This window comes from Emydura macquarii, unplaced genomic scaffold, assembly GCF_026122565.2.
Source record: "Emydura macquarii macquarii isolate MOO-44397 ecotype Brisbane River unplaced genomic scaffold, CSIRO-AGI_Emac_v2 contig_670, whole genome shotgun sequence".
NCBI classification, from domain to species: domain Eukaryota; kingdom Metazoa; phylum Chordata; order Testudines; family Chelidae; genus Emydura; species Emydura macquarii.
Window position 1 is genome coordinate 107,170 of NW_027130807.1, and position 24,823 is coordinate 131,992.

General features: G+C 45.7%; 1 protein-coding gene across 5 annotated transcripts; it reads right to left on the reverse strand.

The window, feature by feature from the left end:
- Positions 1–384: 384 nt before the first annotated feature.
- Positions 385–24,634, reverse strand: LOC137148598 (inner centromere protein-like). 5 transcript variants are annotated; one of them, XM_067541483.1, is made up of 18 exons: positions 24,412–24,634; positions 23,824–23,931; positions 20,868–21,604; positions 18,023–18,074; positions 16,864–16,897; positions 13,567–13,654; positions 12,909–12,960; positions 11,013–11,130; positions 10,790–10,924; positions 10,006–10,017; positions 6,729–6,838; positions 6,528–6,648; positions 5,370–5,492; positions 4,115–4,290; positions 3,697–3,808; positions 3,317–3,415; positions 1,738–1,897; positions 385–861 (listed from the first exon to the last, which is right to left on the reverse strand). In XM_067541483.1, exons 1-18 carry the CDS (start codon positions 24,546–24,548, stop codon positions 647–649), a joined length of 2,589 nt encoding a protein of 862 aa, XP_067397584.1. In that variant the 5' UTR covers positions 24,549–24,634; the 3' UTR covers positions 385–646. The 5 variants fall into 5 exon arrangements, with proteins under 5 accessions (XP_067397584.1, XP_067397586.1, XP_067397583.1 ...); XM_067541485.1 differs by having other exon boundaries at positions 3,317–3,412; positions 23,824–23,934; XM_067541482.1 differs by having other exon boundaries at positions 23,824–23,934.
- Positions 24,635–24,823: the final 189 nt, after the last annotated feature.

The window sequence follows — 24,823 nt, forward strand, 5'->3', positions numbered from 1 at the left end:
AAAAAGTAATCTGAGTGGTGGTGGTGTGGGGTTATGCACAGATGGCTGTTAAATGCACCTTAACAAAACAATTAAAATCCCAAATGTGTCAGGGACAATAGATTTTCCAGAAGAACGTGACTTAGAAGTCAGTAACCTCTGAGTGCCCTCTCAACTTTCCCATTTCTAGGAGACTAGCAAGCACAAGTCTCAGGTGCATAATGCCTGCACAAATGCCAGAACAAGCATCAACTGTGGATAACGTGTCAAAACCTCTCTATCAAATTGGAGAGGAAGAGAATTAGAAAATGCAGATATCTGCATCTTTGTAAAATTCTGTAAGAACAGTGCTAAATCAACCTCAGGGTGCTTCCTGCAGTTAAATACCTTAATCTCTCCAGAGAGTCCAAAGTGTGCAAAAGCGGCTAACATGCACCGGAGGGAATATACCTTCTAGTTTTGGGTCTCCCCCTTCTCCCCCCCCACTGGAGACAATGGAACAAGAATCTCATGCGACAGAGATAGTAATATGCCCCAATAATATCGGACCTTTATTAATCTAAAAATTTGAAAGATTTACAGAGATTGAATATTAAAAAGTCCTTTTTCTTCCATACACAAAAAGACTAAAACCCTACTACTCCACAGGAGAGACATTCCTCCATCCTCAATATTTTTTCAGGCTGAAGGGCAGACCTAGCACAGATTTGGCACCTGGAAAAGGTGGGGAATTCCAGACAGCAGAGCTGGTGCGCTTGAAGTATCGTGGCTTGTTCTTGTAGAAAATGTTCTCCAGCTTAGGGCTTATGATAGCTCCAAAGAGTGTTTTGACATCACGAGGGTTATAGTACTGGTAGATGACAGCTTGACTAAGCTGAGACCCTGGAGAAGTAAGCGTTATTGGTTTATTAGACCAATTGAACTGGCCTTTAATTCCTTCATTGAAACTTAGGAGGGTACCAGCTGCTCTAGAAGCTGTACATTCCCCTCTTGCCTCCAAGGCTGCAGATCCCTGGGGAGAAGCAACTTTGCCTTGGCCCACTAGAAAATCAGAACCCGGGCATGGATATAAGTAGCACAGGGGGTGAATGTGCTAAGCACTGAACTGTACTTATCAAAGGATCTGCAGTAAATCAGGGAAAGTCTCCTCTCCGCCTTCCCTATCTATACACAGAACCCTAGGCCTTCTCTCTTGCAGAGAAAGAATTAAGGTTCTATATCGTTTGTCCTGCTTCAGGTATCCCAAAGAGGGGTGGGGGTGGAGGGTTAGTAAGGTAACAGAGTTAGATAGTGGAAGTGCAAGAACCACAGCCAGCATAGAGCTCAGCTGTAGCATTCACAGCCTTAGAAAGCAGCACTCACAGGGAGTGGGGGGCCTGGATACTAGCATTACCCCTACAAACGAGCACAGGCTCTTTAAGAACAGTCACGGTCGAGCAGATTTAGGCCTAAAATGTAGGTTTAAAAAAATGTACATTAAAATTTATCCTTTCACTGTGTTACTAACTATCTCTAATGCAGCTAGTTTAAAGGAAGTGTTTTTTTAATTTGATACTGTCCCATGTGCTCCAGAGAGACTTAGGGTACATCTTGGTATAACATTCCATCAGCATAGCCCCAGATGAGCACCTTTAACAATACCTCATCTCCCTATCCCATGGGCAGAGAAAGCTCCCACCACTTCTCAAACAGTCTGAGGGACCCAGCAGGGAGTTTCTGAATGATCAGGGAGAGATTTCACAGTGAGTTTGCACATACCAGAGGCCCAGGCAGGGATGGGTTTGCGAGGCTGGCTCTCATCGTCAGTAGAGTCATCGCTGTTCAGATCCATCCCGTAATTATTGGGATTGATGGTGGGGGCCTTGGGCCGTTTCGGGCCCTGCGGGGTCATTTGATAGGAGTTACAGACAGGGGAATTCTGGAAACAAAGTAAAAAAAAGAACCAACCCTTAGCTGTAATAGCAGTGCCACACTTAGCCCCAGCCGCCCCTAACCTTCCAGCTGGAGCTGTAGAGCAGTTATTTGTATTATCATAATATCCTAAAGTGAAAGTTTTGGTACAACCAAGAGTTTACATTCCCTTCTCTAACTTAAATAAGCATCACATTGGTGAGATAAAGCTAGTGTATCTGATGGATGGTGCAGCAATTCTACACAGTAAAATAGGGTTTAAATCACATATGACCACTCTGCTCTCAAAGCTGGGGGTGATTTTAGGATGCAGATTATCGAAACTGAATATTCATTCTTCATCTCCTCCTCCAGTAAGACTAAAGTTGAAGTCTAAGTAGGTTTACAACTACACCTACTTCATCACAAGCACATTGCAACATTTGTATTATGGACTTTTTAGTCATGTAAAAACAGTTACTGGAATACTGATGGAACAACTAAATTGGGGAAACTGCAGATAAGCTGAAGAAGCCTTAAATTAGACTTGAAAAAAAAGCGTGAACTGAGAGATAAACATTTTTGTCAACCCTTTCCTAGGATGAGGATTGACACCTCATGTTTTAGTCAAAATTCTCACCCCAAGCAAGTGTGAAAAGAGAATTTATTCCATACTTAAAGCCTCAAACTTCATTAACTTTTGTGCATTTAAAATTTGTTTAAAAAACAGCCCCACTTTAGAAAAAATTCAAGTATGTACTTCACTGGTCTCTGTGCTTGTTTTAATGCTTCAGACCCAATCATTCCTCTCAAGGATCAGCCCAGGAGGTAAGTATTCTAGGAAAGTACAGCAACTGAGATGAGTTTTCAGTGGCAGTTTCTTGCTACATAGTTGCAGATGTTACTCTATAGGACAGACACTCAGCACCATAATGTAGGCTTTGGCACTATTACGGGGCCATTTCTCTTATTTAAAGCTTCAGCACTTCACCCTCATTTGATAACAATCCTGCTCTCTGTGGGGCTCAATCTCCTTCAAATAGAGGAACTCGGAGAAGGGTGAGAGAATATCAAGAGACTCCCCCTCTCTCCCCATGGGACTACCAACTGAAGGTCCATGACAAACATTGATATTTTGTCCTTATAAGGCCTTTTAATTTGAGAACCTCAAAGCCATTTATAGAGGTGAGAAGGTGCTTGTGTTCCATGGTGATGAGCATGGTATACAAATCTAGCTCATCATGATAATGATGGAGGGACAGAGATTAAATGAATTGCCCAAGGTCACACAGCAAATCAGTGCTGGCAGCATGAACAGAAACCAGATTCCCCTGCTGTAACCACTACACAGCACCACCTCCCTCATGAAATGAAGGCAGCAGGCCAGCCCCATTCCTCCCTAAATGCTGTGCTCAGGCTTGCATCTGACTGATATCTGCACCCTCACCTGCACATCCACTGTTACATTCAGCTGGTTACAGGGAGCAGCTGTGGCTTTCTTCTCTTGGTCCTGCCGTTCCAGCTCTGCTAGATGCTGCTCCTCCTGCTAACAAGCAGAAATCACCAGTGCATAAGGAATTAAGATTTTAGGAGTAACCAACCCCTTCCATGGCAGGGGCTGAGCTGCCACCTGCTACAGGGAACAAGCACTACTGCCTGCAATGGACAGGATAGCTAGGACTCTCCCATCAATTAAACTCTGACAATTTACTTATTTATCCCAGAAGCACCACAGTCCCACCTCAGACTGGCGGCCAAGTTGCTGCTGCTGGAGACAGCTTTTGATATAATGGCTGCTGCAACCAAATACATGTGGAGTCTCCTTACCCGTTTCTTCTCTTTTTCCTCCATCTCCTTTCGGAGCCGCTCCTTCTCTCTAGCTGCCATCAGCTCCCTCTGCAAGCGAGCCACCTTCTCCTTCTCTTGCCGCTCATGTTCCCTGGGAACCAGTGAAACACACCAGGTCACACTCAGAAAGGAGAAGTGTGCAGACTGCATCTCTCCCATGATGCCGATTGCACGTCCCTTTCACCCCGCCGGTGTCCAGGGCCTTCTACAGTTGCCCAGTGCATACCTCCCAATGTGAGGCCCAGAACTTCTTCCTGTCTGCTCATCACTCATCCCCCTCTTCAGAGCTGTACTGACAGAACATAGGGCTTTGCCAGGCCCTTTCACTAGGCCATTCAGCCCCTGCTCTTCTCTGCAAGATCATGGCAGAAGCTTCAATACATGGGTCATTTTTCACCTCTCTCTCTGGATCCTCTCCTGTTCCTTCTTTTTCTCAAGCTCTCTCTCTGCTGCCAGCTGCTTCTCCCGTTCTTGTTCCACCTGCCTCTGCTCTGCGATCTTCCTTGCTCGTTCTTGCTCTTCCTCCTCCCTCTTCTTCTGCATTCGCTCCTTGTGTTGGCGCTCCTCTTCCTCCTGAGAAGCAAAAGGAAGTAGTCACCTACATCTGGCAAGGAAAGAGCAGGTATGCAGAAAAGCACTAGGGTCAGCTTGCCTGATGCCTTTCCATGGCTCATCACTACAGCATTATCACTAAGGACTTTGAAAGGTGATGGACTGAAGCTCTCAGTGATGCACAATCATTGCTCAGCTCCCCCCATCCCATTGGCACTGGAGAGATACCCCCAATCAGGTCTCAGCCCTGTCTCCCTCCATACAGATGGCCCTCAGCACCAGGATCACAGTGGCTCCTGAGTTCTGGACCTCTGTTAGTTGCAGTTAAGATTCTTTATAGATGACGTGATGTATGAGATCTCCCCACCCACATTCTGCCCGACCCAGGAACTGAGGGACAGATCAACAAGTGCTGACCTCCCCAAAACTCTGACTTATATTTTCATTGAGGATGTAGAGGAGAATGAGGCAGCCAACGGACCATGTGGAAGAAAACAGTTAGGGTATGTCTATATTTATGGCAGCAAAGTCACCGCCATCAGATCAACCTATCTGGATTGATTGAGTGGTCAGTGAAGACCCGCTCACTTGATCCAGAAGTCAACGCTAGTAAACCACTCCCTCAAGTGGTGTAGTGTTGTGTCGACGGGAACTGCAGTGCAGTGAAGATGCCGTGCAGAAGGGAAGCACAGCAGTTGACGGGAGTTACGCAAGCTACTCTGCGTAGTTTGCTTAACTCCCGTCGACTGTTGTCGAATCGCCAGGTAAGTGTAGACCAGGACTAACAGTTAGAAACTCATGAAAAGCACAGAAACTTGTCTGTAGTGAATAGAAGGACTGGGTGGCAACAAGGGGTCCAGAAGGGACCAGAGGGACTTTAGGGAATAGAAACCTGTACTTTTCCCTCCTGTAGCCTAATTCTCCCTCAGCTGCTCACTGTTAATAGTCCTGCCCTCTTCCCCATGTACAGGGACTGTGGCAGATCAGTGCTGCTCTTTCACCGCTGCTATATATGTAGGGCAGAGTGCAGCATTGGCTGTGGGAGTTGGTGTGGTGAACAATCTCTTCCTTCCTCCCTACAGGACCCCAGCACAGCTCACCAGCTGCAGTGCTTTCTGTTTTCGAGCCTCCTCTTCTTGTCTGCGCCGGGCCTCAGCATCTTCTATCTTCTTGGCAGCTACCTTCTTCTTTACCTTTTCTTCAGCCAGCCGCTCCTCCCGCACCTGAGACAGTTACATGTACATCAGGTCTTGACTTTGCCATCTCAGATGGGACACCTCCCCTATATGTATTCTGTCCCCTCTGGTATATCAATCTTAAGGGGAGTGAGGGGCATCTCTACCCAAAAGGGTAGAAGATGCCCATCCCTATACCACAGAGAAAGTCTAGAGGCCCAGTGGAGTCTGCACGTTTCTTAGCATGTAAGCTCTCTGGAGCAGTGACCTTGTCTTCCTCTGGGTTTGACAATAAGGCTTTGATCCCAATCAGAGCCTCTGAGCGCTACCTTTTCTTCAAGGCAGACAGCACCCAGTGCAGTGAATCCAGCAGCACTGGGGACAGTTCACATGAGAAGCTCTTCAGAGCACATAGAGCGTATCTGAAATAGTCCAAACTACTGTCACTTAGCAGAGAAGTTTAGGGTTGTGGCAGCCGGAAGGCAAACCAAAGGCCAAGGATAAGCCCCTTTCCATCTGGTTCAAATTAAGGGTTTCCTGAGTGGGAACATGGCCCAGGATGGAAAAGGGGACATGGAAGGATGGACAGCAGGCTCCACAGAGGAGCCTGCTTTGGCTCTTCATACCTATCTGAATGGTCCTGCCCTATTTGTAGTAGCCCAAGACCCTCAGACACAGGAAGCTGATGGGGGAGATGGTTTATTTGCACATTCTTTGGCTATTAGCTAGTTGGGATACTAACTCATAATGGAGTCTCTGCTGACCTAAATGCCCCCTACCCTGCTCTCCATTCCCTCTCATGATTCTAGCCAACAGAGACTCTTATCAGGGATTAGCTGAAATCCCAAAACATAGCAGCAACCTAATATCCCTTAGCCCCAAGGTTCAAGTCAGACCTTTTAATGAAAGATTTTCCCATTGGTTCCCTGGATCTAAGCAATGTCAATCCCCTCTTCTCCCATACAAGAGGGGACATGACTCAAAGTCAGGTGACCCTTTCCACCCCTACTGGATTCTCTACTCAGTCCCATAAGAAAACTGTATTGCCCCACGAGGCTCTATGGTCAGATTGGGCCCTCTTACCTTCTCACTCTTCTCATCAAACTGAGCAAGTTTCTGCTCAATCCGTCTTTTCTTCTCCTCCTCCATTTGCTCCACCCGCTCCCGAGCCTGCAGCACCTTACGCAGACGCCCTTCCCGTTTCCTGTACGATACATAGATAGCCAGTTAGAAGCAATTCTGAGCTGAGCCACAAAGAGAGCAGCTGGAGGGGCAGCTACTCACAATTTCATCTCCTCCAGGCGCTGTCTCTTTTCCTCCTCCAGCTTTTGTTTTCTCTGTTGCTCGGCCTCGTGCTTCTTCCTCAGGTTCTCCAGCCGCTGCCGCTCCTTCTCCTGCGACGGGTGGGAAGCTCAGATTATACCCGACAGCTGGGGCTCGTTTCTGGCCCAGTCTGGTTGGCCATAGGCCACCAGAAACAACACACCAGGGAAGTTGCAGTTGCAGCCACAGCCAATACAAACCTCCCTGGAAGGGGGCACAAAAGGCCCCAGTGTCTCACTGAGGAGGGCCAGCCCAGCCCTAATTCGCTTTAGAAGCAGCAGCAATGGGAAGAGACAAAGCAGCAGTGCTAATTCAGCCACCCCATCTTCTAAGAGCAGGAGAGGCACTGTGGAGAGTGGGACAGTTCTCATGCATCAGAAGCATCAGCCCCAAGGTCAGTATGGTACTGCATAGGGTGCATTTGGGCAAGCAGCACTGTCCGTGATTTTTAGGCTGCATTCACCACAAAAGAGCAAATATCACTCGCTAGTGTCAGTGCTAAGCTCCCACATGGAGACAAGGGAACAAAGGTGATGTCCTAGGTAATCCTCTGCTCACATCACACCTCCAGATCCCCCATGACCTCTACTTTCCACCCAATGATTCTCTCAAAGCTTTTAATTGTGGCCTCTGAGGCTTCTGCCGAGGCAGACTAGAATGGACAGTATGGCATTGAGCCTCCTGTACCAAGTGAACAAATCAACGCAGAGCACTCAGTTCCCCTGGACACATCCCACATGACCCAGGCTGAACATGCTGCTAATCTGGCGGGCAAGAGTGTCAGCCAATCCATCGGTCCCAGACCATCAGGGAGAACACTAGGTCAATGGCTTGGCCCCCCCTGCAGGGAAGAAAATGGATGAGAGCAGAACTGGGGGTTTATTTAGTAAGCTTAGAAAACTGATCTTTCCCAATAAAGACAGATTCCAAATAAGAGCCCATGAAAACAGAGCAGCTACCAGGATCTGGGAAATGGAGGCAACTAGCTCTACAAGAGCCTCCTCGTTGTATTATGGTCAGAGTCCATCCCAGGATGCTTAGGTAAATCCTCTGAGCCCTCCCTACTCTTAACTGAAGGGAGATATCTTAACCAGACAAAACCCTGTATTGTGCTAAAACAGACCATCTGGTAAAGGAAGGACTCTTTGGACAAGTAACCCATCCTGGGGAGTATTGTTACTGACCGATGGAATCCTGCATCATCTTTGGCTGTCACTAGAACGAAGCATGAAGAACCATATTCCATACAGGGATGACAAAGGATTCACCAAGCAGGTGATTTATAGATTCCCAGAAGGGACCATTGTGATCACTATAATCATTGTATGTATTATGCATACTGTATGATCCTATATAACAACATAGGCCAGAGAACTTCCTCCAAAATAATTCCTAGAGATCTTTTAGAACAACATCCCATCTTAATTTAAAAATGGTCAGTGATGGAGAGTCCACCATAACCCCTGGTAAATGGTCCCAATGGTTAATTATCCTCGCTGTTAGACATTTACACCTTATTTCCTGTCTGAATTTGCCTAACTTCAACTTTGAGCCATTGGATCATATTCTACCTTTCTCTGCTAGATAGGAGAGCCTGGTATTAAATATTTGTTCCTCATCGGTATTCAGACTCTAATGAAGCAACCCTTTAACCTTCTCTTTGTTAAGCTAAATAGATTAATTATTCTCGTGGCTCTTCTCTGAACCCTCTCCAATTTATCAACATCCTCCCTGGACACCAGTACTGGACACAGTATTGGAACAGTGGTTGCACAAGCGCCAAATACAGAGGTAAAATAACCTCGATACTTCTACTCAAGATTCCTGTTCATGCATCTAAGTATGGCATTAACCCTTTTGGCCACAGTGTCAAACTGCGAGCTCATGTTAAGCTGTTTATCAATCTCAACCTCCATATCTTTTTTAGACAGAATCCCACCCTGTAAGTCTGGCCTACATTCTCTGTTCCTAGATGTATCAATTTACATTTAGCTGTACTAAAATGTACATTGTTGGATAAATATTGAGTGATAAATCATTCTCAACCACTGAGGACAGGACAAGAAGCAATGGGCTTAAATTGCAGCAAGGGAGTTCCAGGTTAGACATTAGGAAAAATATCCTAACTGAAGGACTGGAATAAATTCCTGGGCAGGTTTTGGTGGTATTTAAGAACAGGTTAGGCAAACACTTGTCAGGGACGGTCTAGAAAATACTTAGGTTATCTAGTCCTGTTCCCTGGACTGAGGCAGGACTATCGAGGTCCCTTCCAGTCCTATGTTTCTGTGGTTCTATTGTTTGCTTGTGCCCAGTTTACCAAGCAATCCAGATCACTCTGTATCATCGACCTATCCTTTTCATTATTTACCACTCCCCCAATTTTTGGGTCAGCTGCAGACTATCAGTGATGATTTTGAGTTTTCTTCCAGGTCATTGATAAAAAATGTTAACTAGCACAGGGCCAAGAAGGGATCTCTGCGAGATCCCACTAGAAACACATCTGCTCACTGATGATTCCACATTTACAATTACATTGTGAGACCTACCAATTAGCCAGCTTTTAATCCATTTAGTGTGTGCCATTTTAGTTTTATATCATTCTAGTTTTTTAAATCCAAATGTCATGTGGCACCACCACCTGTAGGAGAAACTTGTGAATGTCATCAGCAGGACATCAATTAGGTTAAATCCTTCACTACTTCTGTAGAGAAGTCCACCTTCAGAGTACAGCAGAACTCACTAACTGGTGTAGGCCCAAAGGTTCCCAGCAATACATTAACAGCTCTGTTGTTAGTTACTGGAAACAGGCTGCAGAGGACAGACAAGATTCAGTGGTTTAGGTTTCTGGAAGCAAGACCTGCTTTCATACAATTTAGTACTTTCAATTAATTTTTAGACAACGGAACAACAAGAAACCATCCAAGCAGATCTCGTGTTTACTTTAAAGGCACCATGTGTTAGTGAGCATAAGCAGGAATGTATCTATGGCACACTAGACTCTACTGGGCACTGCAGTGAACCTGGCCCCTTTGTACTTTGACACTTGTTTTGAATAACAACAGTACTTTGGCTGGTTCTGCTGTCCTTTGGATGCGGACCTCTCTTCTCACTATAAAGCAAAAACATTAGGGCTGCATGCAGGTAGTGAGCAAGTTAAAGAGCACCCATTGCCCATTAGTGATGCAAGGAGTGCACCTACAATAAACCCAATCTATGATTAAGGAGAGTCATTACTTACGACAAATTCACCCTGTGTAAACAGAACATTGGGGAAACCAACAGTTATTGCCTTTGGAAGTCACCATATAAATCTAGATTCAGACCTTCCTGGCTCATCTAGGTGGCTGTAGGCATCTGCCTCCACAATGCCGTTGACTTTGTGGGCGGAGAGAGGCTTCACATGGATGCAACTATCCATCTGCAAGGAGCACTTGTAGAATCAGGACCCTAATCCCACCCTTGCCAGTGGCTGGTTAGTTACCACACTCATGGATTCTGACTCCCCCACTCCCAAATTCCAGACACTGCTCTGCTTTCCCATACCAACCCAGCAGTCTGCAGTGCAGAATAGGGGCCTGACTCCTGCCAAGGGGTAGGGCATCCATTAGCCTTTCAAAGGCTTGGCAAACCTAGAATCTGACGAATTTGTGCTTAATGGAGACAGAGCCAATATCTCTGTACTCCTAGAAAAGCTTGACAAGGAGACAAGTCTGCAGACTACATTGCATGTATTTGACATGTACCATTGAGAAATACATCTCGCCTTCATTTTCCCGTGCAATGACTGATACCTGCTCTAGTACCAGTCAGGGCGGAATGCTGCTGCAATAGCACCGTCCACAAAATCCCAAACTCAGGACTTGTCAGGGAGGTGATGTTTGTAAACAGCCAGAGTTTCTCAGTTTGTCATGTTTGGAAGACTTGTACTCTACAACTTTACAGTTAGTCTTTCAACTCGGAGACCCTTGCAGCCACTCTGGCTCTCTCCTCTCCCATCCCACTAACAGAGAAAAGGGCTTTACCTTGGGATCAGTTCGGAGTGGAGTGTTACGTTTGATGAAAGATTTCTTGATACTACTTTGCCCCACAGAAACTGGGGTCATGAGCAGCTGGTTCTTCTGCACAGTGTGTAAAAAGGTCTTGAATGGACGCACAACCTGTGAAGAGGGCACAAAGAGTATTGGTACCTGAAGGAGAAGGGAAGACTCCTAGAGAAAGTGTGTTGGGGCTGGGACTCTGTCTCACTTTGCTGGCTGGGCAGAGTGGCGATGGATTCTTTTTTCTTGGAGGGGAGAGACCCCCATCCTCTGCTTGCTGCCCATCATACAGCTCATCCACTGCTTTCTTGTAACTTGGCTGTCTCCTGCAAGAGTTCATACATATCTATTACACTGAGATGCAGCACAGGAAATTCTTCTCCTAATCTTAGCAGCACTCATGACTCTCACTTTCCCAGTTCTAAGATTAACTGCACCTCTGCCCCCTTTGTGGTCTCCTCAAGAGCAACCCCTGAGGACCCGGGCCTCTAGCCATCTCCTCTCTGGAATAGAATCTGCATTTCTCTTCCTCCACACCAGAGTTTTAGGAGTGCATTTCTTTTGCAATTCACTATGCTTACCCCACCAGATCTGACTTTAGTTTAGCACCTGAAGTTCTCTCTCAGGAACAATGACAGAGTTAATCAGCGACCAGCCAGCTTTCACAAAGCATAAAAAGCTATTTAGAACAAAAGTATTACAGAGAAAACAATGGAACAAACAGTTTATTTGCATGCTAAGCTCTACCAGGTATTATCCATCACCCACATAGGATCCAGAAAAGTCTGTAAACAAGCTTTTCAGTTCTGGGTTCCAGGGTGAGCCAGTTTGAGTCAGACCAGGCTGACTCTTTATACAGTTTTGGGGCCTCCATGTCCCAAGACTCCTGAACCAGCTTAAAATCAGTCAAGGCCATTCTTCCAGGAAGCAAAGCTTCAAGGGCTCAGTATCTGCATAACTAGCATTAGGCATCTGAATTAATTCCTTGAGTGATTTCAGACTCCACGGGAAACTGTCTCAGTGAGAAAGGAACAAAAGCTACTTACAGCTTTTGAATATCCCATTGTAGTGAGGCAGTGTGGCCTCCCTCCAAGACAGAGGGGGAAGGTCCACTCTCTGTGCCCGCATGGACAGAGTCAGGCCAGGCCTGCCCCTCCCACTGGAAGTTGAGAGGCAGGACAAGTAGTATAAAAGGCCAGGCCTCCAGCTCAGTTGAGCCAGAAACAGGGAAAGAGGCAGGTGCGTCTTACTGGCTGCAGGCCTCCGGCTCTGCTACTGAGCTGGGTGAAGCCCTGACCCTGGAGATAGTGTCCGGAGAGGAGCTGCTGAAGCCACCGGCAGATGAGGCAGAGGGCCCCTGGATGATGGAGCTCCTCCCTGGACTGTGGTAGTAAGTAGCCCAGGGAAACTAGACTTTAGGCCAGTTCCTGCTGTGGGCGCTTGCGTCAACATGTTTCAATGGGATCTCTGCTGACACAATGGTTGAGTCCTCTTCCACTGTTAGGGCCCTGGGCTGGGACCTGGTGGAGTAGGGTGGGCCTAGGTTCCCCCCACCCCCTTCTACCACCCTAGCCCTGGGGGTGGCAACCTTCCCACCTGTGGGCAAATGGCTGGTGCTCAGTGCTGTGCCCTGCCTGAGGACCAGAGCCCAACAGACTGCTTGCCAGCTCGGCCCTGCCTGAGGGCTGGGGCTCCCCAGGATAGCTTAGTATTTGGCCCTGCCAAAAGGGTCAATGCCTCAATGCTTGACTGGATAATTCCCTTGTCAATAGACTGATCTGGGCAACATAGTGACGTGGTATGGCCTCCCTCCAAGCCAGAGGGCTGTCAGGTGACCGGCACCATATTACACCCATATACAACGTAAAGTATATTAAATCTTTCAAAAACACAGCCACAAAACTATGTATCAGGGCTTTTAAAAGCAATTGTCTTGTGGTTTGGTACAATTACCTGGATCATGAGGTACTATAATCTACTGTTAGGAGATGTGGATTAAAACCCTTTTTCCAAGAGACAATCAGACAAGCTTTCATTGAAGCCATATAATGCTGAATGAAATCAGTCCAGCCACCCAGACTGTTTCCCTCTGAAGAGAATGTACCTGACACTCGGGAGCTGTTCCTGGGACTCATCACTCTTCTCAGAATGACTTTCTGCAGAGAAATAGTTACAGTTAGTTTGGTCTAAAAGGTTCCCTTCAGGAGAGTCCAAAGCCAGAGTCATCAGACACAGTAGCTGTGCCCCCTGAGTACACAGCAGAAAGGGTTCCAAGCAGTTGAACTGCACAGAGCAGGACCTTCCTGCTTATGCCAGGAAGTGACTTAGCCACGTCCAAATCCCTGCACTCTAGCCACTGTGAAATCCACTACGAAGTGCTATCTTTACAAAATTCAGTAGTGAACAGTACACTAACATGGTCTGTGGTGTACACTATGCTGTGGCCTTCTGCACATAGGCCTTCTGAGATAGCCTGCATTAAACCATCAGAGGTTTCAGATCCTCCTCCCCTACCCATGTAAGATATAACAATCCTCCAGCCTCCTAATGGGAGAGCACATTTACCACCTTTCCTGAAGGAAAACCTGTAACAAGAGTCCAGCATAGCCCAAATGTCACTTGGTTTAAGAGATCAGACCAGTTACTTACAAATGGAACCAGGTCAATAAAATATGGAACCAATTAACCTACCCTCACAGCAGAGTCTTGTCCTTCCCTGAGTCTCAGTCAACAATAGGGCCTCTAGTCTAGAAGAAAATTACCTGTACTGCTCCCTTTCTGCTGCTCAAGGTCGCCAACTGCTGTCTTGGCATTCCTAGAACAAAGGGACATCCTGGGACCATGGGGATCCTACAGAAAAGGCAACTAGATTTTAGTGTGATGCCCCACTGAGAGAAATAAAACCTCAGTCAGCATTTTAAAGCACTCTGTCCTGCCGGGACACAAAGCACTGTGAATACAACAGGCACAGACCCTTTGAGTGAAGTCCCACCGTGCTCTTGTAAGAGAGAGAAAGTCCCACCTGAGTAACAAGCTCAAGCACTAACATAACTAGCAGCTGTTCACATGGAACACAGGAGTGACCACAATGTGCAGAGGTTTATTACTTATACTGAGCTGGCTAGACACAGGCCCTGTGACAACTAAGACAGTCCTGGCTGGATAAACTGTGTTGGTTGCAGCATTTTATGTAAGAGATTTTTTCTGGGCAATGGCAGACAGACACACAGTCACCAAGTGAGATGCTGGTTACTTCAGATACCCAATTCCATAGTAGGAGGTTGTGAGGAACGTAGGAGATCTGTTATTGATAATGTGTACCTCTGATTAGTATCTTGCTGTCTGCTACGTGGGTATGTCACAAGATGGATTGGGCCCTTTAAGAGGGAACTGAGCCAATCCACCTGTGCCTCATTAACAGTCTCTCAATGAAGCCTGACAGAGGGCAGGTGATGTCTATAAAGAGCCAGCAAGGAAGCTGCAGAGAGGTAGCAGGCTCCTGCAGGGAACAGAATGCTTCAGAAGAGTGAGACACACTGGGGAACAAGACTCCAGCTAGGCTGAGCTAGGAGCAGCCTGCTAAAAGCATGGAATTGAGCTGGACTTTATTTCAGGACTTTGTGTTTTATTTGCAAATGGGATATTGATAAATCCAGGCTGTAAGGAAGGGTGTTGGCACAGAGAAGCCTGTGTGTGAATTTTGAGGAGCCTCAGTAAAGGGAAAACAAAGGATGCTGGAGAAACACCCCATGCCACAAAGGAGTGCTTGCGGGGTGGTGACCTTGTTACAGGGTGCAAGGAATTAATTCAGCCCTGTGTGATTTTAATGATACTGACCTCTGTTGAAAAGCATTATGTAAGAGCTAGGCATCACTTTACACATCTGTAGGAAGGCAACAATGGCCCTAGTCTGGCTACTTAAACAACTGAAGTGCCAATTCTTTGGAATGTATCCCCACCAAACTCTGATCAGCAAGCTGACTGGTAACCTCAAAGGGGGAGGGACTGAAACCAGAGGGGTGTTAAAGGCCTCAGCCCTAAAGGTGGGAGGGGGATGTGACCCAGGGACCTCTTGATGCCAACTGGCGGAAGGCATAAATGTTACAAGAATCCTGAGTCTGGTGTTTATATTCTAGTTCACTGAACAAGGTCTGGTAAAGTCTCTAATGAAAGTCTGTGTCACACCGATGGTCATAATCATTGCAAGGTATATGTAGAGAAAACAGGTGACGAGCATGTGCACGCGCTCATTTTTTCACACACACACACACACACACACACACACACACACACACACACACACACACACACACACACACACACACACCCCCCCCCTTTAGATCTGTGAATTAAGACAGGTCACCAAAAGGCTATCCATACATTCCTAGACAGGCCAGGGGGAAAGAGTTCTCTCACTCTAGTTGTTCATAAGCAAATCAAGTATTGTATGGTTCACAGTGGCCATTGACACAAGTCTGAGCCAAACATTAATTAAGGACTGTAAAATCCTCAAAGAGAGGAAATTAACAGAGGCAAAATGCTGGAGTTCTCCTGTTTAGGGGTAAGACAAACTTTTGGAACTATATCTGGAGTACAGATGAACCCCTAGGTATTTCTTCAGTTGTGAGGACAAGCTGTCTGGGAACTTGATCTTATGAGAAGGGGAAAGAGTGCAGGGTAAGCCATCTTGCAGGAGACGGGGACTACTTTGTGAAGTTAGTTTCCAGAAAGTGTATTATTTTATTTTATATGTAACCATTTGTTTCCAATATTCTCACTTTCATTTGAATCTCTGTTCTTTGATGCTAAACTTATTCTTGCTTTTACTATAAACATATCTAAGTGCTCTGTGGTCAGCCAGGCTGTGTTCCCAAGTCTAAAGCTCAGTGTACCATTCCTTTGGGAACAGTGGGCCTGGTAATTCTGTGAGCATCCCGTGGATAAGGAGCTGCACAATCCAGGGAATGCTTGGAGGAACTGGGGATTAATGTGTGCCTACTGCAAACCTGTACAGAGAAAGTGAGAGCTGGAAGATAGTGCTTATGCTACCAGAGGCTGCATGTTTCAGGGAGCTGATCCCCAGCAGGCACAGACAAGACTTCCTCACACTAATTGTAAGTGGTGGTGAGAGGCCTCACAACCCTGGGAAGTGTCCCAGGAAGGCAGGGTCTGCGGAGAAAAACTAACCCAGTCCTCAAAAGAGCAGGGGTATGAGGGATAAGTTAGACTTCCCTGAGAGTTACCTAAAACCTGAGGGAAATGCTAAGACAATGTGTTTGTAGGAATTTTTTGTTAATCTTCTCTGATTCCTATATCCCTATGGCGATTGGACAAATAAATACTTTGTTTTGAAGAGGCTGTTCAGAGTCACTACATTTTCATACTGATCTCAGGCCTTCAAATGCAAGCCTCTGGCAGGTGCTGAACACTGTTGATAAACAGGGATGCTGTAACCTGATGATCCAGTCTAAAAATGGGGCGAATCACAAGATTCCAAAAAGCTGGTGTTGGGCCAAGGATTTGAGAAATTAAGGATAACTGAAGAAAGAGCATGTGATTCTGAAATGAGTGCCCACACAAACTTGGGGCTTTTCCTCATGAGACTAATAGAAGGGAGCACAAATCAGAGGGAGTCCTTTCAGCCTATGTGATAGTTACAATATTCAATAGTTCTCTAATATGCAGATATTAACAAGCCCTTCAATTAGATCCAAACATTATTTAAAGGTCAACAGGAAAGCTCTTAAAGTTGCATTCAGTTTAAATTCCCAATTCAGTAAAAACGTCAATTCAGTCAAAACCCTTTCTACTACCCCGAAAAGTCTAGTTTGTTTGCCTGCCAATGTAAGGGCTCAAGATTGAGTTTTCCCAGCAAATTTCTGATCACCATCAGCACATAAAACTGAACCAGAAAACGGGAGTCAAAAGCATCACACCTCCCCTCCTTCCCCCAGCACCGTGCTGTCACTGGGGGTGACAGTGATGCCATCAATTTACGCAGGGTAAGTTGAACTAAGGAACTGATGGGCAAAAAATAGCTTTTCATATCCAGATCTTACCTCCTTAGCGGGGGTGGTAGATCCCAGCTCAAACCTGAAAGAAAGAGTTAAACGCTTAGTGGCAAAAACACTACCAGCTCTCTCAGAGCTGTCTGTGAGCAGTAATACATTGTATGCCAAGATAGCCATTGACAAAATCCTGCAACCGTAAAATTCAGTTCATGTAATCTGCACCCTTGACCCATCACTTGCACTTTGCATAATAACTCCACTTTCCAAATAGACATTGCTTTTAAAATAAACCACCATAGAAACCTTTCCTTGCCCAAACTCTAGAAGAATGGATCAGGTAAGAGAACAAATGAAGATATTACTCAACATTCTGGGGCATCAGATATTCCTTCCACTAGAACCTTCACAAGTTGATGACTCCTAGCATGCTGGCCAGATGGGTCTGCCAGGTGCCCTGATACAGAGGGCTGATCTGACTGGCCTGGATCTGAGGAGGCCCCTGTCCTTTTTGGGACCCCTAGAATCCACAAAAGCCAGATGTTCTAGGGGGTCCTTTGTCAGGCCCCCTTTTTGCCACCCACCCTCTTGTAACTGAAAGCTGCTTTCCTCAGCTTCAGTCAGATTTCAGGACCTTAGCTGGCAGAACCCATTTTATTGGTTCTTTATGGAGCACCTTTGCTGGAGAACGAACCCTTTTAGCCTGGGGGTCTTCATCAGACTTCAGCATCAATGCAGGCTTAGAGATCACCTTCCTTATGTCCAGAGGCACCCTTTCAGACTTTGCAAACATCACAACTTTTAGCCAAATGCCCTTCTCCAATGCTTAAAAGGAACTTTTCAAGTCCATCTGAAGCAGAGGAACACTGTGGGGCAAGAGGAACATCTTGTCAACCCTATCTTCTTACATGGGTTTGGAACATTGGCCAAGACAAGGCAACAAAATATGAAAAATGTGTTGAAATGGTAAGAAACCCACTACGCTCACATTTAGATTTAATATTCTAAAGTAGCTTAACTATTTACACTGGAATCTAAAAGCTCAAACTTGAGAGAAACGCCTGGTTCTGTAATTACTCCAGCTAGTAAGGAACTGCAAGACCACTTAAGCAGCTCCTAGGGTTGTGACTTGGAGAGCTGGATGGGCCTCAGGAATATTTGGGGGGTGGAAAAGCAACTTTCCAAAGGAACCTTGCATGAGTAGCCTCACCTGACTTGGATAGTTTTTTGTTCATCCTCAAGGCTCTCCTTAGAGATGATAGCTGGAGGGAAAAAGACACAGCAAAAAACAAAAGGTAAATAAACAAGTCCCAGCAAAGACTATTCCTGTCAATCGTGCTCAGAACCTAGGACTTGCACATTCATCAGGCAAGGGTATTTTGAGACATTTACTGCTACAATTTATCATATTTTAATAAATGTAAATATATGCAGGGGTGCAAATTGCTTTTCAAAAGGGCTGAACTAGTTCTAGAAATAAAGTAAGACTGCCCTGCCTTATTACCTCAGGAATGGATATGCTCTCCATATGACTCAGATTTCAGTAGAAGACTCTCCTGAAATCAAGACAACAGCCTGACTTTTACACAGGTTTGAGTAAACTACTGAACAAAATCTTTCTGCCCACTCCAACTGATGTAGTTTTGTTGCTATTTTGAAACACTGATGGGCATTCAGTACTTGCTGACATTCATTTATCTGAATTCAATTCCCACAGTGCAGTTCTCTCTAAAATGGTAAAAGTGATGTACATGAACATAGCTCTTGCTTTGCTGAGCTAATTTAACTGCCAACTCCCCCCGGCCCATCCCCATATTGTGTATTTGCATCAAAGTGTTTACATTTAGACTAAAAATCTTTGTAAGGACCTGTTCAACCTATTTGGATTTTTAAGTCTTTTTACAGATGTGTTAAGAGCATTAATCCCTGCAAGGCGCTTAATCACAGTTTGCTCTAGGAAACTAAACCACAGCTGGCCAAATTGTCAACAATGAGCTCCCATGAGCAGTGATGAGCATAAGCATGAGCAGTGATGACCACTGTTTAAATGCTAGCATAAATTGGACAAAAGTGTTTTCAATCTGGCTCATGAGGATCCACTGCTGAGAAAATTGTCAGCACTGGTTCCATTTCCTAGTCTACAGAGTGCTTTGGGCAGAGTCTATGCTGAAGAAATTTCTACAAAATTCCCCAGATTCTGCTGAGCCATTATCAGGGCCTATGTGAACCACAGTGTAGACAAGGTCACAGTCTCTAGCATGATCCTAAAAAAATTGTTTAATTGAAACAACTTAACCGTTGTGTTAATGGTGCGTGTTAAACTGTTTGTGAAAGCTTTTCTGCTTTGTACTACAGATCTACCTTCAAGAGACATGGAAGTCCTCCACTACAAAACAGATCAGCGGTTCCCAAACTGACAGCCACCAACAGAGTGGGTTGCAACAATCCCTATTGTGTGGAGGACACCACTTTGCTCCGAGCAGCATGCCCTCACATGTGTGGTATGCCTGAGGGACTCCATTTTGCTCTTCATAATTGCATCTTCCACACAGTGTGAACTCACATGCACCATACGTACAAGGTCACAGAATGAAGAGAACACCATTTGGTAGAGCTAAATTGTGTCCACCATGTGGCATGACCTCATGTACAGTGCATGTGACATCACACTGTGTGGAAGACTATTTTGCTCTACAAAACTGCATCTAACATGCCGTCTGGGGTCCTGACAAGAAATTCTTCATTAAAATGGGGTTGTGACAGCAGAACGTTTGGGAACCACTGAGGTAGATCAATAGAACTGAAAGAATGTTCGTGTAATAGCTTCCTTTCTGAGGGTTGGGTATTTGACTAGTCCAATTGTCAAAGTGTTGAATGTTCATTTTTTAAAGCATTATTTTATTAGAACAGTAACTAAAAGAGTAAGAACTTTATAGTTTCCAACAGCCTTAGATACTTAAGCCTAATTACAAAAAACAAGTTATTTAACTGAGTTTTAATTAAAAATTCAAAACACAGTGAAATGAAGCTCTAAATAGTGGAAGACAGGCACTAAGATGCAATCAAAAAGGGAGGTCACTGCCTACATCAGAGCATTTTTGCTGGAATATTTGACTATTTGACCATGGTCAAATTAACAGGCAGTCAGCTGACCAGCCTGCCAAGTCTATTCTTCCTATTTTCCACATTTAAACTATCTTCAACCTTCTTTAGATGCAAAGAAAAGACTGGTGTTTACACTTCAGGAATCTCTGCTCATTCATGTGGTATTTGTTTACTGTTTGCATTTCACTCAGCTCCATAAGGGAGAGAGATTTATCTGAGATAGACAGTGAAACTCCTGCTCTAAAACAATGTTTTCTTCCCAGCATGGTAAAAAGGGATCTTTAAAATCCAATCATTCCCCCACAAAAACAAACACCAGTAGCCATTGAAGTTGAAAAAAAATTCATGAGTTCATTTCTAGTCATACTAGGTTTTGAAAACACCAGCCCTTCCTTGCCCTCCCAAAGAATGGGGGCTCCCCAACTACTTGCCAGTTTCTGTTTAAGTGACTGGGTCACAATAATAGCTACTTTGTTTCCAGAGGAAAGGCACAGACCTTGGCAAGAGCCAACACCACCCTTGATCAGCTACTGGCAGCAGCAGTTAAAAGGGGAATCAGATCCACTGGCTTTTTCTGCAGCTTTACAATGAAGCAGCAAAAAGCCTGAAGAGGAACAGCTATCAAGACTACAGCTTCATAAATCACGCTCACTATCTACACTGATGCTAAATATGTAGGTGGCCAGTTACCAGCTAGAGGTGCTGACTTTTGTGAAGTTAACACTGCACTATAGGTGTCACAGCTCAGCCTCTCTAGAGCTGGTGCTTATTTTTAAGCAAGCCACTTTAAACATATTGACATTTAACTGAAATTTATCTAGCCCAAGTATACCTGCTGCATCCACATCTAAGAATTAACTCTATACTGTAGCTTCCAATGCTAAAGAAAAACAGCAGAGTGCCTGGAAATGGAGCAAAGCAAAACTGCCTTGTAAACCTGAGAAACTTACAGCTCACGTGGTTGGAGGCCAAAGATGACTGATGAGCTGCAATCTTCTTGGACATAGCCCTGGTGACAGACTTCCGGATCATGCTTTCCCTTTTGCTGCTCAGTGAGTACTTCTCTAACAATGAGGTCCTGTGGCTCATGGAAGTTCTGCACATCAGACTTCGACGAACAGAATGACGGCTTGATTTGGAGCCTGTAGGGGTCCCTGTACCATTCTTTATTTCCTGGGAAAGTTCCTTTACTGATCCTTGTTTATCCTCTAGCCCTTGAGCAGAGACATCCATCTCCTCAGCGCCAGGTTCCCTATCTACAGTGGCTTTGGTAGCGGTTGTATTTGCTATTTTTAGTTTAGATACACTCCGGCCTTCTCTTGCCCCTTTTGACTTAGTGGTTTCAGGGATCAACAGCACAGAGGCTGCAGACACAGGCTGAAGTTCTACCATCCCTGCTTTCTTGGGAGAGTCATCATCTGAACTCAGGACAATGACCTGGGAGACCATGGCCTCTGTCTCTGGCAGATTTCTCTTCAGGTGTAACTCAGCACTATTGCGATCATTGACACTGATCTCTACTAAGGGGACAGCTGACTTCTCAGGAAGTGCCATAGAGTATGTATCAGGCACTGCAGCACAAGATCTTGTCACCTGTCGAGGTGGGGAGGCCTCTTCCACCACTTTGCTTCGGAGTCTTCTGGAACATCGCTTAGAAGATGTTCGCTTAATACTCCTCCTCGATAACCTAATAGAAACAGTGAAGCAGACTGGAGACTGATTTAGAAACATTAGAGGCCACATGAAAATGGACCCGATTATATAAAAAAAGCCAACATTCCATTTATTTGCAGCCTAGAGTTGAAGGACTATTTTTCTTTTCACCAAAAAGCACCTTTCAGTGGATCGTTCTATTCTTTACTACCTAGACTTTTATGGAAAAGTTGATCTTGTAATCAACTTTGTGGTGTGATCTATCACTTATCACTTAAAATGTAGCTCTCTAGTTAATACATTTTTTAATCTAAACCAGTGTGTTTGTAAAACTCCATTTGGGAAAACAAGGCTTGTGCATACCATATTCTATTAATAAATGACGGACTTTATATGAGCTTGTATTGTCCAGGAGAGTGCTGGGCAGTACAAGATTCACATTTTGGGAGGCGGGCATCTGAGATAGTTTGCTGGTGTTGCTCTGCAGGGTAATTCATGAGTGGCTGGGTATAGCTCTCATGCAGTGTACCTGGGAGTAATTTACATGCTGGAGGCTTTATGAGAGCAGACCCAAGAGTAGTTGCTCTCACAGTGACGCAGTGTAAAAGGCACCCCAGGATGGAGAACTGAGGGGACACATCTTTTCAATAGTCCAGATTGCACCCTGAATAATGTCACAGAGTGACCTATAAAGAAGGGTTCAGAGGTTAATATGTTGAGCTGAGAAAGATAACTAAGGGGTTGTAACCACCACAGACACAACCTTCTTAAAGAGCAATACTAAGAAGATGGGAATGTAGACATAGCTGGAAAGAAGCCATAGGTGTGCGCACGGGGTGTGCCGGTGTCCCCAGGCAAACCCTAATGCAGGGGTATCAGATACATTTTGTATCCGTGCTGCGTACATTTGTTATGTTGCCTGTGGCACCATCTCTGTCAGTTTCATGCTACCGCCAAAAAAGCAGCGGGTGCGCGGTTTGTCAGTGGATGGAGTGATCTGCCACCAAAATACCCTGTCTTGTGTCATTTCTCAGCAGAGAGTAGTACATTGTGAGAATTCCACTGGCAGGTAATTCAAATGTTGCCCACCAGGGGAGTGGAGTTTGACACCCCTGATTACTTGGGTGCACACCCAAATGAAAATGTGCACACCCTAATGAAAGTGTGCTGCGCACACCTATGAAAGAAGACAAAAGTAAAATAAAGTTGTGTAAAATAAAAGCCTGACTGCTATATAGTAGATTTTCATTTGTAGATCTCAAAGGTGGACAAGTCAAATTTAGGCTGCATCACTGGAAAAATGGATATTTTATAAAAAGCGAGTCTGTCAGATTTGTGAAAGGTCTCTAGTTGTCCTGAGGTAGTCACAACTGATTCTAGGTAGGTAGCAAGCAATGTGATTAAGTGAATTAATAAAGCAAGATCCTGTTTGCATACAAATCCTCATGCAATAGTTAAGACTAGTTGCTTCCCACAGATTCGGAGATTTCTGTAATTGTAAAAGTCTCAACATCTTAGATGCCCTTTGCACAACTCCTTCAGCAGTCTGGCAAGCACTGCTATGTTGCAGAGCACTAGCAGTGCAGGTGTAGTTTGTTTAGGGCTGCTACAGTTAGAAGACATTAAGTGCTCGTGAACAATACTTTCTGTGCAATTCAATGTTGTACTTTAGAGGCACATGTGCATTACATTTTGGGAGCAGCTTTCAAAGGTGCATTTCCATAGTTTGAAGAGCTAATTAATGTATGGCTACGGAACTGACAGACTGACTTCTGGGGTCAATAACTCTGGTGAATGGGGCAGGGCCTCTGCTGTCTGAGGTGCCTTTCTGCATCTTTTAACTCTGCAACTGCACAGGTTTCATTGTAGCCCCAGATTTCATGTGGAATTCCTAAGTTCTAATGAAGAGAAACTGAGGAACTCAGAACAGCAGTAGCTGCCCATGTGCCAGTTACTGTCAGCTGAAGTTACTGTTCTTCTAGCTAATAAGTATCTTGATAGTATACTGTATGTATTGCTGTGGGGAAAAATGAAGGTTGGGGGAGATGGGGAATGAGTTTTTATTTCTTCTCCATTCCTTGTAAAGAACATCACATAAGTGAGCTGTCCCCAAGGGGAATAATTCTCAGGTTTCCCTTTGATGCACAAGCATGGCTGTATAAGCAAATGGCAAATATTTTTTATGCAAAATCTTTTATAAGATTCCAAATCAGGAGAGTCTACTTAAAGGCTGTATCTGCAGGTGTTACTCACCTTTTCCTGACTGGGTCTTTGTTTTCATCCTGAATACTAGAAAATCGCCTCTTTGGACGATTTTTCTGGGACGGCGTTTTTGGCATCAGCTCTGGCTCATTGCTGAAGCTGCTGTTTTAACAAAATGGAAAGCAAAAGCAATCAAAGACACCAGGGCAAGAAAGTACTTGCATCTCGGCACATCCCTCCGGGGCAAGTCTCCAGCTGGCACACAAAGGGGAGGTTGGGAGAGTCCACAAAGTCTTGCCTCTGCAGGCTCTGTCTAGATTTGGGTGTGTGTGGAAGGGTTCTGCATTTGTGTATCTGTCTGTATTTGCGGGTGTGTCTGTCTCTGTGGAGAGGAGGGGGGGGGAGATCCTCTCTCTGCATCCATATGTCTGGGGAGGTCTCTATGCATCTCTGACTGGCTGCAGTCGGAGGAGGGAAGATGGTGTCTCCATTCCCACTGCCTGGCTCGGCAGGATGGGCAGACAGACAGACAGACAAACGGCCAACGTTCACCACCCCCTGCTGGGGCGCCCGCGCTCCCTCCCCCGGCCGGGGCTGGACCGGATTCCCCCCCCCGCGCTTCCTCCGGCCCGCTCCTACCCGCTGAACACCTTGGCGGCCTCCTCGCGGATCTCCTGCAGCCAGACCATGTCGGTGGCGTCCGCCCGCCGCAGGAACTCGGCCAGTTTGCGGTTACAGACCTCGGAGAGGTGCGCGAGGCCCGACGCTGCCGCCATGGCTCCGTCGGTCGGTCGGTCCGTCCGCAACGGGCGCTGGACTCCGAGGCCAAACCTGCTCCGCGGACGCTCCTTTTCCGGCTCTGCTGCCGTGTGAACCCCGCGCCAGCGCAGCGCCGCCCGCCTCTATTTTCAAACCTAACGGCCCCACGCAGACACGCGTGTCGTCACACCCCGGCTGCCCAATCACACAGCGTCCCAGAAGGACGGAGGCCGCTATTGGCCCAGAGACCTATTGCGTCACCGCGAGAGGAGGAAGGGGGAGTATACGGCGC